Raw genomic sequence first — 15077 nt, 5'->3', positions numbered from 1 at the left:
TGGGTGAAATTTATGGAAAATGTAAAGAAGTTCATGCTACAGTGATATTATATCAAGGAAGTAGGGCATTTAAGTAGAAGTGCGGAATGGTAATTTCTCCATCTTAAACAATGTATTGACATGTGCATTCACGAGTTTAGAGAAGGTCAAATCAAGTTCATCTGTAAAGGTTGTAGTGCATTTTAGGTGCAGCTGGATATCCATAACTTTTTGTGAGAAGTGTATATAGTTTTAATAACGTTTGAAGTCAGGATACGAACAATAGGAACGTTTTGTGTGTTATCAGTTTTTAAAGTTTGACCTACATATTTCATTTTATTGTGAGAAGCGCTGTTGAATCTTTTTTTCTTTTTTTTTGAAGCAAATGGTCTGGAGCACAAAAAAGAACAAAACTCTCCGACTGTCAGGCGGCTTTAGTTTGTGAGACGGCAGAAGAGATGAAGGCTGATGGGAAGAGAAAATGATTTGAGTGCAGAGGGAAAGGAGATGTATTTTTAGTTAGAGGTTAGAAAATAAAATAAAAAACACATTGAGATTTTATCAGGAAAATACCAAGTGACTAATTCTGTTTCTTTTAATTTTATTTTGTTAAATATAAGCTGTTGACTGGAGACTCGACTCGAATTTCAAGTCAAGAGTTGATGAGATACTTGAGTCTAGATAAAAGCAGCTGCTGGTATGACCAATTAATTATGATATTATTATTTATAACCTTACATACTTTAGATAAAACAACTTTTTATGCAGTTAAGTTGTTAATTTACTTAATAATCATAACTTTTTGGGGGAGTTTTCTTTTTTTTTTCAGGTCATGTCAACTTATTTTTACTCACACCGCTGTTTTCAGGGAAGCTTGTTACTGCTTGTTGTCGTATCTCTCTCTCACACACACAGACACACACACACACACACACACACACCAACATCCATAGTGACTGAGGTTTTAACTCTGCCAGTTAGAGAAACAAAGCCGGGGCCTGATAAGGAAAGTCTCGACAAGAACAACCCGGCAGGCGCCTCGACACCCCGCTCGGCTCCGGCTGATGAGGGTGACACATTTGGAGTGGAGGGTTTACCTGCTCGTTTGAAAAGGGGTTCAGATTTCTCTCTTTTATTCTCTCACAGAGAGGTGAACAGTGCAGGAGGATACACATTAGGCAAAAAAAAAGAAAAAGAAAAAGAAAAACCCTGAAATAAAAAGCCTGTTTAGCATTTGTATTTTGAACGTTTCCCCTGTTTGGGGGGGACGGCGGAAAAAGAGACGCATCTTCCTGGAAAGCTGTAGGGAGGCGAGGAAACGTTACCAGTTTGTTGAAAGGAGATCAGAGGAGCGTTATAGACAAGACCCCTGAGTGTAATTAAAACACACTCCGCTGTGCCGGGCTTTGTGTCCACACCTCGGTGTATTTTTAGTCATGCTAGTGCTGTGGTGCCATGTTTCTCTTACTCCTTTGATCCAAAGGGAGATATTATCAGGATGTTGTCATGAAATACGCTGCAATATCCTCACTGATGAAAAAAAAAATCACTAAATCTGGTTATTCTACATGCAAATTTGTGAAATCCAGTCAAATCCAATGTGCATGAATTAGTTTTAGCTAACATGTTGACAGGAATGGGAGCATAAAATGTCAGTGATTTACACAGAAAACAGTGAATAAAACATTCAACATGTCAGCAGGAGGCAGACAAACTGAACACAAGGTGAAAAGGCCAAAAAAATAAATAAGAATTTCCTGTTTTATTAATGTTCAGTGCAAAAAATGTCTCTAAGTACAAGTCGCTAACACGACTCCTGTAAGCTAGCATCAGCACGGTGAGGCTGCTAACATAATAACCTGTTTACTTCTTCCCTTCACCTCATGTAGCTACTGTGGTGGACAGTTGACATTCATACATATGATGTAATTTAGTAAAATAATATTTCAAACACTTGACTCATTGTCAATTAGCATCATTCTTTATAGTTGTAACTTTTACATCTGTAGGTAATATGCAAAAATGTGGCATCATTCGGGGAGAAATATTTGAAGAGCCTACTGTGCGTTCACACCAAAAGCTTCCAACGCGTCAAAAACCCCTGAGGATGGGCTTCAGACAAGACAGCTTCCAAAGCGGCAAACATTTTCAACCGCTTTGGTCGCTCGTCACATGACTGACGTCAAAGTTCGATCGCACTGGTCATTGGGGAGCCGAAGGACAAAAAAAAGAAGGAAAAGGGAGCCGAAGGACATCTCTATTCTGACTGGTTGCCACCGAACCGCGTCATAGCTAATTACCCTAAAGTTAACCAAGGCTCAACTTCTCGTCTGGTGATGCTTTGGACGCGCGGTGACGCCAGTTGATGCTTTGGTCGCTCAGTGTTGCCATGCAGGCTCTCATTGAAAATGAATTGACTTCCGGCGTTTTGACGCTTTGGAAGCTTTTGGTGTGAACGCACAGTTATAAATAACATAAATATCATGCTTAAATTTGGAGAAGAAACATACTGTACTGTTTATATTAGATATCAAAGAGGGAGATAGAAATGGACTTTGTCTTTTATCCCTAAACAATCTGACCCAACATTGTGTTTGTTGCAGTAAACGGTCACTTCCTGCTGTTTCTCTGTTTCCCGAACCTCCGGCATCCATCGCTCTGCACACGCCGGCTGAGTGACGGCCAGATGAATAGTGACAATGCACTTTTGTGTGTTTTTTAAACCTTTATTAGAGTCTGTTCACGCAACAAACAACAGTGTCAAAAGCGATGTTATCGCAGCTGAAGCACAGATTTCTCATTTTCTTTTAAGACAGGAGCCAGGTTGTCTGGAACATGTTGATTTGTTGTGATATGCAAACACAGCCACTGGGCTTCAATATGACAACAGCCCAGCCATGACTCACACACACACACACACACACACCTCCTGCAAATTAGAAAACTTTCAAAGTTCAAAGCACAACATTTTGTCATCAAGCGCTCGGCGGTGGATGCGTGGAGGTCTTAGTCAGGATGCATGCAGCTAATCTCACTTAAGAAGTCTTCCTCATTTCCTTGTTTATGAACATGCTGATGAATAATGTGGTGTGAAATGTCAAGCTCTCAGCTTCAATGGCTGTCTTTTTAAAAGGACTGAAGGGAAGCTGTGAGTAGGAAGACAGATTTATCCCCGTGAAGAGGAACGGTGCTGTTTTCTCATGTTTCGCACAGTTTGGTTCTTTAAATCAACATCACCCATTTAATGAACGGTTTAATCGTGTGTTGATCTTTGAGACTTAAAAGTCGGATTTCCACTAAGAAAAGTGAGATCATTGTCGCAGTGCTTGTATTTAATATAGGAAGTCGACTGCTTTCACAATAATGGCACTTGAAGCTAAACATCCTCCTTCAGGTAGAGACACAGGGGCGTGTTGTTATAATAAAAACATATAGTTTTAATTAGGGAGACAGAGGGAGAAGAGGACTGTGCTGCTGTTGCATTGTTGCCATTTGTAAAGAGCAGGTGTGTTGTCAGTGAGCGTATTGTAATGGCGGTTATGTAACTGCTGAGAAATAAAGGTCACATGAAGATGTGATGAGTTGTAATTAGTAAAAGCTGAAGCAGCTGTTGGACATCATCATCATCAGCATCGTCTTCTCAGGAGGTGGTGATGATGCAGATTAGTGGAGATGGTGGTTTTCTTCTTGTTGTTGTTTGACTGGAAACACCTGCAGGTAGACGCAGCGTGCAGACGTGTTCAAGGCGAAATAAAACTTGTTAAGTGTGTATTTTTGTTGATTTCTAATTCAAGAAATTCAATTTTTATTTTCAAGGATGTGTGTATCTGCTCAGTCTGATCACAGTTCCTGTTTCTGTTGCATCAGTCTATTTTTTCTTGATGCGTTCCTCAGGGGTGAAAATGGCAGGAATAAAAAACTGCCTTTACCCCTTGTTTGCAATCTCCTTTCATGCATATCCCCCCCTACTAAAGTTATTATATGTCGTCTCTGATGTTTCCTCTCCACCCGCAGCGAAGTTTGGTTTTCATTTTGTTTCTATAGCTCGTCTAATTTTCCTACATTTCCCTCCATCTTTCACTTTCTGCTTGTCGGCTACTTGTGCCTTTCATTTCATTAATCTCCAGTGCAGATACTGAGGATTTATTATGTCAGCTTGAGTAATGAAAGTATATGGGTCCTCGCTTTTAAATTTCAACACTAAAAAACTTGATTTTTTTTAAAGGAAATAAAACGTGGAGAAGTAGTTTAGTAACTTTTTTAATCCGCCATTTTCAACAGAAAATTTTCCATCTCTACCAAGAGTGAAAAGGTTTTTTTTTTGGTGACATTTTTATTTATTTTTTCTCTTTCTTTTTAATCTCACAGAGAGTAACAGCCTTCACATTTAGACAGAATGGGACAATCTTTATTAGTTTTTAAAATCTGGTCACCTCTTGTGTTTACCTGCGGTGGTTCGCCCACCTTCACCCCGAGCAGAAGCTTCATCACTAACTGAGAACGTGTGCGTGGGTGTGCATGGCCTCTTAAAAGCCACTCTTACACTTAAAATGAAAAGCAAACCCACTTTCTTTTCCTATACTAAATTGACTCTTATGTTCCTTCTGAGCATAATTATGGGAGCTGTGATTAATGCAGGCTCAGGTTCTGGCTCCAGTGGTTCCAAGTCTATAAGAGGAGATCTGGTTCTGTTCACTCCTTCATGATCCATTTCACTTCAGCCTCCTGTTTTTTTTTTCTGCTGCAGCTGTTGCACAGTTTCTGAGGTTTCTCCTCTCTCAGTTTTGACCTTTTTCACATTGCAGAACTTTTTTTTTCTTTCCAAGGCTTGAACTTGCATTTCTTTTTTCCCACTGCAGGTAGATTTGCTGTCAGAGCGATCAGCACTTCTTATAATCTTCTGAGAAGTGAAAGACGTCTAAACCACCTGGCCTGCTGCAACCCACACATTTTTATTCCAGCAAACTATACCACAACCGTGCACCACAGAGGAGCTGTTAGCAGTGATTATAAAGCATTACAGGGATATAAAGCACTGAATATATATATAAAAAAAGTTGCTCCTAAGGCTAATTTCCCTTTAATCACCGGTTGATGCTCATTCCAGCTTTGCAATTTAACACCGAGGATACAGAGAGAGGGGGGAGGCCGTTTTTTCACGGCTCCTCTGCCGGTGTGATTAAAATGGGTGGATGTGGCATCATCCCACACCATCTTAATTACCTTTACTGAAATGCCATAACCCATAATTACAATTACAGGCTTGCAGGGTTGCAGATCGCACAGTTGATTACCCAGAAACTCTACTGCTATTACTGCTGCCCCCCCCCCCCAGCAGGAGCCAAACCCTCACTGACAATAGGATAATACAATTTTATAAATTAAGTAAAACATTGTTATTCCATAAAAAAGTACAGCGCAGTCGGCGTGATGATAGCCTCCTTTAAACTTTCTCAAACATTAGACAAGATACAGAACTAATGCGTTTAAAGGAAGGAATACATTCCTTTTTCTCCACCCACGCTCCCCACGGCAGAAATGACCTAAAATAAGCCTCACAGATGTTAATGCCTGATGCTACAAAGGAAGAGAAACAGCCAATAAGAGCAGTGACAGAAGCTGCTTGCTCACTGTAAACATTTACCATGACTGTAGGCACCGATTCTGACGGATGAATGTCTGAGCTATTCACCAAATCCTCTACTCTGCAATTTCCCCCCTGACATCTATCTTAAGCTGCAGTCAGATTCAATCTCCACTGACAGCCCATACAAAGGCTCAGACAAAGAGAGGGAGAGACAAAACTGTGTGTGTGTGTGTGTGTATGGTGGAGTTTTCATTAAGCATTAATAGCCACAGGACTGAGAACTCAGCTAGGACTCATTCAATTTAGGTCCTTTACCAGAGCTCAGAGTGAGAGAAGGTGTTGCACACACACACACACACACACAGTGTTTACTGAGCCATCTGCACTTCACACAGGCAGGCGGAGGAGACTCTGTCCTTTTTTTTTTTTTTCCTGTTACATTACTATTTCATGTTGAACTTGAACATTAACCTTGAGAGCTGTCTTCGTGCAAAAAACAAACTAAATTCCCATCACACTCGTTTTCACAACATGCCCGGTTTACCTGCTGAATCGACAACTACACAGAGAGTGGGTGCAAAGGCGTGAATTTTCGACAGCCAGCAACCCGTGTCTTTAATTCTGGCTCTTTTCAAAAATGAAAAACTGAAGTGACACCTCATGTGCACAGGACAGAAAGACATGCATGTATTTGTAGATACAGACACAGTGTAAGGAAGAAATAACACCACAAGTGTTTATAAATGAATAATAATATGCAGTACTGTATATAAAGATCCAAATAACCACAAGCGCTGACCCTGACTCCAGACTCCATCATAGGCCACAATGGATTAATGTCACTGTCATTCATAAATGTAACTATATCTTAGATACGTAGAACATATGTTGTATATCCAGCTGTTTGCCTCTGATATTGAACGACAGCTGGAAGATGCTCTGTGTGCCAGAACTGGTCCAGATGTGGGACTAGCCCCTTCAGAGGAACGGTGCGTATACGTGAGAAGAAAACAGACATGTGGCACAAACATGGTCTGGGAGATTTCTGTCTTTCTGTTTTTTCTATTACTGCATTACTCATGCAGTTAGCACCATAATATGGAAATAGTGAAAACACCAAATCACATTTACCCAGAGCCTGAGGTGAAATGAACTAAATTTCATATTTTGTTTTGACCAGCATGTTAGTGACTGAAACAAATTAGGGTTATAAATTGATTAAAATATTTAATCATGATAAATTGCATGTGTGTCCATAGTTAATTGTGATTACTTGCAAATGAATTGCACATTTTTTATTTAGTCAGAATGTACTTTAATGGGATATTTTTCAAGTCCTCTATGCAAATGTAACTTAATTATACGATAAATATTGTCTGGGAACTTGTTCTCATTGCATTTGGTGTAAAAAGTCTGCTCAAATATTAAAGACCCCCCAAACCAAAAATTGACTTTTTGAAATCATTAACATGTCAGTGTAGTGTTTGGGTTCTGCTGCAAGACATTTCAGCAGCGAAGTTGCTAATGCACGCCACAACGGAGCATTTTAGATTTGAAAATGCAGTTTCAAAACCAGAGTCTGAAAAAGTTGGATTCAGTTTTTCAGCAAACAGTCAGGTTTAATACGTCAGAATACCTAGCAACCAATCCTGTTGATTTATTTGTTGTTCACTGTGACATCGCCCCTCTGTCTCCCTCTGACGCGCACCGCCGTTACTGAGCAACCCAGTGGCGGTGGGCGGGTGCAAGTCGTGATGCATTTGCATACTCATGAATATTCATAGAACCTGGATTTTTCAATGAGGGAGAAATAGTAGACGTGTTTTTAGCCTCTTTGAGAGTTTTTTTTAAACAACTTTTTTGTGGGAAAGCAATTCTAGTCAAAAAATAGTCGTTTAAAGCAGAAGTAAGCGATATTTTTGTTAAAAAAAACTATTGTCTTAAATAGTTATATCTTCCGACAGCAATCACTTACATAGAGTGTTTGGACCGAAACACGGGTCTGTCAGTCACTCTGCTCTGCTCTGAGCCGAGGAGAAAACTTTTCTCGTATCCTACAACCTTTATCCAATGAGGAGAGAGAACGGCATGAAGGGGCGGTCCTCTCTGTGTGTGCAGCCAAGGGATGCGCCTGAATGTGGTGACGTAGGGACGAGGACCAATAGATCCATGACGAGGGCGGGGGCTGCTAACTCCGTCGGCTGACAAGACGTTATGGTGCGTTCAAGGCAACCCGTAACTCGTGTTTTTCCGACCTGTGAAGTCGTACCAGTTCGATCTGGTACGAGTTCACGGGTCAGAAGTTACAAGTGGCCGTTATAGTGACTTTCACAGGTAAAACAGGTCGGAAAAACACGAGTGGGTTGCCTGGAACGCTACAAAGTCGTAAGTCGTGACTTGAAGCCGTAAGTTACGGTTTCAAAAGCCTGCCTGGAACGCAGCATTAGCCAAAACGACCGGATCCCTTACTTCTTTAACAAATTTTAAAATGCCTCTTTAGGGGGATTTTGACTTGACGATGCCATATGAGTGCTAGCTGTAAGCAGAGACGGTTTAGCTCTTGACTGTGAGCTGATTCAAACTATGGATCAGGTCAAAGCTCAGAAGCACAGAACATGTGTTAATGATGAGTCTATTTGTAATAAAGCGTTATTATCGTGTTACTGTGACCCTCCCTAGAATAACTATTTCAGCACCTCTGAATAACTTCTTATTACCACGGTAACACCTCACCTGTCCTTGCCGGTCTCCTTCTTGAAGAGCTCGTCGAACTGCAGCATCTTTTGCCAGGAGATGATGTAGACTCTGAGTTTGGGCAGCACCTGGTTCATCAGCCTCAGGTTGTTGTACACCAGGCCCTTCCCGTCGCGCCTCATGTAGCTGCTCGGGCCCCAGAAGATGAACACGGCGTCCTGGCTGGCGTTGAGCAGCTCGTGGCGGCTCCTCAGGACCCTCTGCATGCTGGAGTGAGCGATGACGCGGAGGGAGGTGCGGCGGCCCACGTCGCGGGCGTAACCCCTGGCGGTCGGTGCGTCGTTCATGCGGATGACGCACTCGGCCCGGTCGATCTCTTCACCGCGGCCGCCTCCGATGAGGTGACCCGAGCTGGTCACCAGGGCACAGGTGTGGCAGTGCATCCTCAGAGGCTGATTGATGGAGACAGGAGAGGAAAAAAACAGGGAAGAGGTAAACAGAGGAGAAAAAAAAGTACTTCTTTCTCCTAGAAACATCTTCTGTGCATCCAAATATCTGGCCTCCTCCTCCCCTGTGGAGGCACCGGCAGCAGAATTTTTGTGTTAGTTTTGCACCATATTTATAATAAAATCTACAAACTTTTTCTTTTTTTATTTGTCAGAAGTCAAAACGCTGTGAAAGTCCTGCTTCATAGGGAATATGCAAAGCAGACAGAAATGCTCACCTAAGGGAACTTTGGTAAAAAGCTTCACTCTGTGTTTGAGGCAGAAAATGCTTTGTTGACAAATAGGGAGCGACAGAGCCGCCTGGGTGTGTGTGACTTGTCATATTGCTTTGCGATTGGTAGAAACCCCGGGGTGTTACAAAGGCTTCACCTTAAATCTTTCTCCCACTCACACACAACAGAGGAATGTGTGTGTGCTCACCTCCGACACAAGCACAGCGATGCATAGAAGTCATGTGGAGCTCCTATTAGACATAAACCCATGAAAGGATTTGGCATAGAGTATAGTGAGCACTTTATAGGGAGCCGAATCTTATTCGTAGTGCTGTCAAAGTTAACGTGTTCATTTCGGTGATTTATTTTAAACGTTTCAGTTAACGTGTTAAAGAAAATTAAAGCAGAAGTAAGCGATATTTTTGTGTTAATATAAGTCTTAAATAGTTCTATCTTCCGACAGCAATCACTTACATAGAGTGTTTGGACCGAAACACGGGTCTCTCAGTCACTCTGCTCTGCTCTGAGCCGAGGAGGAAACTTTTCTCGTATCCTACAAGTTTTATCCAATGAGGAGAGAGAACGGCATGAAGGGCTGTGTGTGCAGCCAAGGGATGCGCCTGAATGTGGTGACGTAGGGACAAGGACTGTTATGGTGCGTTCAACTCGTAACTCGTGTTTTTCCGACCTGTGAAGTCGTACCAGTTCGATCTTGTACGAGTTCACGGGTCAGAAGTTACGAGTGGCCGTTATAGTGACTTTCACAGGTAAAACAGGTCGGAAAAACACGAGTGGGTTGCCTGGAACGCTACAAAGTCGTAAGTTGTGACTTGAAGCTGTAATTTACGGTTTCAAAAGCCTGCCTGGAACGCAGCATTAGCCAAAACGACCAGATCGCTTACTTCTGCTTTAACGCAATTATCGTTGTTTTGTTTACTTCCAGTGGCGGCTGGTCTTTAGAGGTTTACCGTTGGCTGGTTTCATTTTTTTTTAGGAGATAAATGTTGGTCTAATTGATTAGTTGTTGAATGTTTGTTTAGTTGTTGATTAGTTTGTTTGAATGAAAAGTGAAGCTTCATGTGTGAACTGGACAGAAGAGCAGCGCTGCCTCGGGGCTCTGTATGTACACAAATCACTGCATTTACATCAATAGATTAATGTTTTACAATGAAACATTAATCGGTCATTAGATTTAGTTTAGAGAGGGAAATTCAGTGCGATGTGCTTGTTTTTTCGTGCATGTGCAAGTGTTCTGTTCATGCCAGCGTGGTAGAGAAAAAGTTAAAAATATATGTTGGTGCATGCGCAAAGCGGTCTGGATTGGTCTTTATGGTTTTGATATTCAACGTGCACTTCAACCATACAGTACAGTCTCATTTAACATAAATAAATATTTGTCATAAGCTTCAGTCTTAAGTGGACAAATGCAATTAATTCAGTGATAAATTAATCAGAATTAATTACAGAAAATTGTGCCATTAATTAGTTTTAGTTTTCTTGCTTCTCTATCTGGTGTGTTCTGGGAAATTTGTCATTTGTAGTGTGTGTGGTCCTGGGAAATATGTAACCTCCTTCCCCCCTTAGCCCTAACTCCTTCATGTAGGAGAGCATTGTGGAGGCCGAAGAGGCAGAAATGTAATTGGGCCTGAGACTGGGTGGTTCTAGGTTTTAGAAACCTCCCTTTGAGATTCTGCTGCATGTTGACATGATTGCATCACATCGTCTCTGCAGATTTGTCAGCTGCACGTTCATTCTGCCCCTCTCTCTCTCCATAAAGTGATGAAAACAGGCCGAGTGATTTATCAGCAGTAAGGGGCACAGAGCGACGTAGAGAGTTATACGGTCGCGTGCTTTCATCTGACGACTTAACATGTGGCTAATTTGTGCTCATCTGAGTCACTGTAGCGACTTCTGTCTGTCTGTCTCTGACCACGGTGAGCAAAAACTCTGGAGACGATTGTGCGTGAAAACCTCGGGAGAGCAGCAATTTCAAAAAACATTCAAAGTGGCACCAACACGATGCCACGATCAAAGTCACAGAATCACATGTTTGCCTCGTTCTGATGTTTGATGTGAACGTTAACTGAAGCTCCTGACCTGATTTCATGAGCTGCACCGCCGCCACGACGACGGCTGATTGGATAATGACATAAAAACAAGCAGGTGTACTAAAGTGTCCTGTGTGTGTTTGATATGGGATATTCATGAATAATACTACTGCTGATTACAATACAACATATAGAGTATAAGATGAATAGAAAATGTGATTTAGTTTTAGTTTTGATAAAGTTAAATATCTATTTAAAACAAACAAAAAACAAAAAACACAGCCCTGAAGATGAATGACCAAAAAACTTTAAAAATCTGAAGCAGTTCTGATAATTATTTGATTGTTTAGGCTATGTAGCCTAAATTTTCAAGCAAAAATTCCAAAAAATCTTTAAAATGGAAACTTTTTAATGCTGTTAAACTGTTTCACTATATCAATTTGGACTCTACCGACCTAATCAATTAGATGAGAAATTAACTAAGAGATTAATAATCAATGAGGAAAATCACAGTTTCAGCCCAGAGCCTATACAGTAGTTACATAAAGAATGTCAGTGCACGCATTTCTTATTCATGTTCCACCAAATGCATTGTGGGTTTTTTTTTTTAATGTTACATCGTTAATTTTTAAAAGATATTTGTGGATCTTAAGGATTCGACCCCACACTGAAGGTGTCACATTTGTACATGTCTGCTGTGGTTCGTTAAGAGTGTGGCCTCTTTTTCCTTTACAGTGCGCTGGGTTCGAGGCTGTGCATGCACATAAATCATTAACACAGACCTATTTGTGTAGGTTAAGATGCACGGCATGTTTACTGGCTGTGATGTGTGTGAGGCTGCAAGCGGCATATGTACTTGGTATGTGTGCATGTGGGTGGGGTGTGTGTTTGTGTGTGTGTGTGTGTGTGTGTGCCTGCATGGGATTTTCTTCTGCACTGCGAAATCAATGATATGCATACGAGAAGTGGAGAGGCTTCTAATGTGCCCTGAAATATCTCACCCCCAAGAAGAAATATGGTGGTTATTTACATTCCTCCAGCCATAACAAATTTACATTTTTGTGGCATTAACAAGAACAAATGATTATAGCTGGGTGTGTGAGAGGGAGGGGGAGTTGGAGGAGGAGAGGAGAGGAGGAGGAAGGAAGAGAGGGGGGGTGTCATTATCATACTCATCTGCCGACTTTGACTTAGTGGCAGATTACCAAGCAGAACAGGCTCATCTGGTTAACGAGACTTCAAGGATCAGGAAGAAAAGGGAGACAGATGAAAGAGAGGTGGGGAAGAAAAGGAGACAGACAGAGTGAGAGAGAGAGGTAAAGAGGAGTGAGTGAGTGAGAAGTGTTAAAAAGAACAAGGAAACTAAAAAAAAAGAAAGAAAAAAGATGGCGTAAAAGAGATATGGAGGCAGTGAGAGCCACACCGGTGCCAAAGTGTTTGATGAAATGTTGAGCTAATGAGGTCCTGGCGGTCTACAGCATCACCAGCAGCAGCAGCATCCATCCATTCCTCCTATCTCCCCCCTTCCCTTCCCCTTCCCTCCCTCTCCCACCTGGCAGCGCCTTGACAGCCAATCTGGCTACAGAGCTACGGCACCAGTGGAGCAGGTCAGAAATCCCATTTTCACCCAGGGGCTTTTAAGTGGCTGCGCAGACCCTATTCTCTCTTCCTCTGTCTCACGGAGAATTTAAGTGGGGCTTGCTCGGCCAGAATTGGCCTCTTCAGGGAGCTCGGTCAGGCTATTACCGAGAAATAGGCTGCATGCTTCTGGACAAGGCTCTCCATTTCAGCCGGAATTACGTGACCCGTCCAATATGGTGGCTTGAGCTGAGGCGATGGAGTCGAGGTAAACTAAACTGGTAGTGCACCTGAGAAAGTGGCCGTTTCCCAACTCCATAAATACTGAGAATTTATCCCAGACAGAGCGGCGGTGGCGGTGGTGGGAAACCATGGGGAGGATCGTGCTCCGCTCAATGATTCATGCAATAAATGGTTCATAATTCAAGAGACACATCTATCATTTACGTAGCTTAAATTTCTGGCTTTGTTCTTCCATACTGGAAAAACAAGAAAAACACCTTTGATCATAATTAAAAGATTCACCACGTCTAAACTGTGCGTTCATTTTAAGCGTATTTCAGTGGAGTCTGGTTACAACACCTGATCAAAGCTGCGATGAGTAATTCAACCCCAGTGATTTCTCAAACTAAATTATGTATTGTGATAACTGTTTGGCTTTTTTTTGTCTTACTGGAGGTGAAAAAATAGACAAGAGAGAGGAAAAATTACAGTTTTCAGGAAATGTCTCAGTTGTTAAGTACACAGTCGAGTGGTGTCTGGTTGGAGATGGATTTAGAAGCAGGAGACAGACACACAGAACAATCTGTGATTCTTTAGAGAGTGAAAAATAACTTTATTTACTCTGTGCTGCTTAACTGTCTGTTCATGCCAGCTCTAAATAAGAAACCATACCAAATATTATATAGAAATATTAGCATGTATGTACATATCAAGGCTTAATATGGTACTTTTGTGTCTCTTTGTTCAAGATTTTACATAAAGAAATATGACTAGAGTTGAGATCAGAGTTAGGGCTGTTTCAACAAAGAGAGATTTCCCCTCCAAACTTCTCTGTTAGTTTCATTTGAATAAAAACTTCAGGTTTGAACCAATATTTTGCAGGATTAAAGTCGAAAAACAGGAATTCAAATTTATGTAACTGAACTTTGTTTGTTCTTCTCTCCTTCTCCATTATTCATCTCATGAGCTGTGAGGTTTATCTTTTATCCTTCAAATTGGCCCCACACCCAGGTTTGGAAACACTGGACTGAAACACCTGAGTCTCTATCAGAGGCACAGTAGAGTTTGAACTTTATAAATTTCAGTGCTCATGTATGCAGGTGCATGACTATGTCTGTATGTGCAAACTATGACATTTATATTTGTGTATTTCTTTTTTTTGTGATCAAGTTTTTATTATTTCTTTTTCTTTTTTTTAACAATATACCCACATGAAATCATATACACAGCCACATAATTCACATACATGTACAACCATGCATCTATATTTGTGTATTTCTCATGTGAGACAACGAGGTAGGGCAGCGTAGAGCGGACATTAATCATGACACTGTCTCCTCCAATTAATGAATTGGACAATAAAATATCTGGAAATTGTGGTAAAAAGTCAAAGAAACTCTGAAACTAATTTTTACTTGGAAAGTTGAGAATCAATCATCAAAATGGAGGCAGATTATTTTCAATCAACCATCAATGAATCCACTCATCCTGTAGATTCTTGTTCATATTAACCATAAAGACGTTGTTCTTGGCCTGTGGCTGTTTAACAGTTGACTCGCTGCTTCGTCGAGCTTTATAGCTTCACCTTAATGAAAATTTTCAACCTCAAGGACTCTGGAGAAAAATATTCTCTGCTCTGATGAAACCAAGATTGAACTGTTCGCCCTCAACTCCAAAACATAATGTCTGAAGGAAACTAGATGTGACACTCGTGAATTGGTTTTTCCATCTCCACACAGGAGCTCAACCAGGAGTCACCGTCAGGTTCATGGTCACATCTCTCACCGAGGCCGTCCTCCACCGGGGCCGGACTCAGTTCATCCTGTTGAGCAGCTCTTTAGGAAGAGTCCCGGTTGTTATATATGAACGTCTTTCACTGAGGGATTACTGTATAAAGGCCACTGGGCAGCAGAAATGTTTTGAAGCCTTCCCCAGATCTGTGTCTCGACACAACCACGTCTCCGAGCTCTGCAGGTAGTTCCTTCACCTCGTGGCTTTTGTCAGCAGCAACCGAGGCCGAGAAACATCAGAGGTGATCAAGAGCAGAGAAAAAAAAGGGCTTAAAGGAAAGTATCATTTTTTAAAATTGGGGTTGTATGATCTCCAAACAGCCCCAAAGTACTTTAATTGCAGTAGAAGACTCTCTGCACTCCTCCCAGGCAACGCCAGCCCATAACCTGCCCAGAGATTTACAACATACAGTGTTGTAAACAGACCCAAAGAAACGGCCTATTTTCACGGCCAAAAAGAG

The 15077-nt window shown here is 41.5% G+C and overlaps 1 protein-coding gene across 1 annotated transcript in view; it reads right to left on the bottom strand.

Moving 5' to 3' along the window:
• The window catches only part of st6galnac5a (ST6 (alpha-N-acetyl-neuraminyl-2,3-beta-galactosyl-1,3)-N-acetylgalactosaminide alpha-2,6-sialyltransferase 5a), a 65679-nt gene that overhangs the window by 16925 nt on the left and 33677 nt on the right, over positions 1-15077 (bottom strand). Inside the window, exon 3 of the mRNA XM_085804507.1 lies at positions 8300-8712. Coding sequence (XP_085660633.1) covers positions 8300-8712 — 413 coding nt within the window. The remainder of the gene's footprint in view (positions 1-8299; positions 8713-15077) is intronic.

Source organism: Trachurus japonicus, chromosome 17 (assembly GCF_045865225.1).
Source record: "Trachurus japonicus isolate A0001 chromosome 17, Traja_1.0".
NCBI classification, from domain to species: domain Eukaryota; kingdom Metazoa; phylum Chordata; class Actinopteri; order Carangiformes; family Carangidae; genus Trachurus; species Trachurus japonicus.
This window is presented reverse-complemented; position numbering and strand designations above follow the sequence as displayed.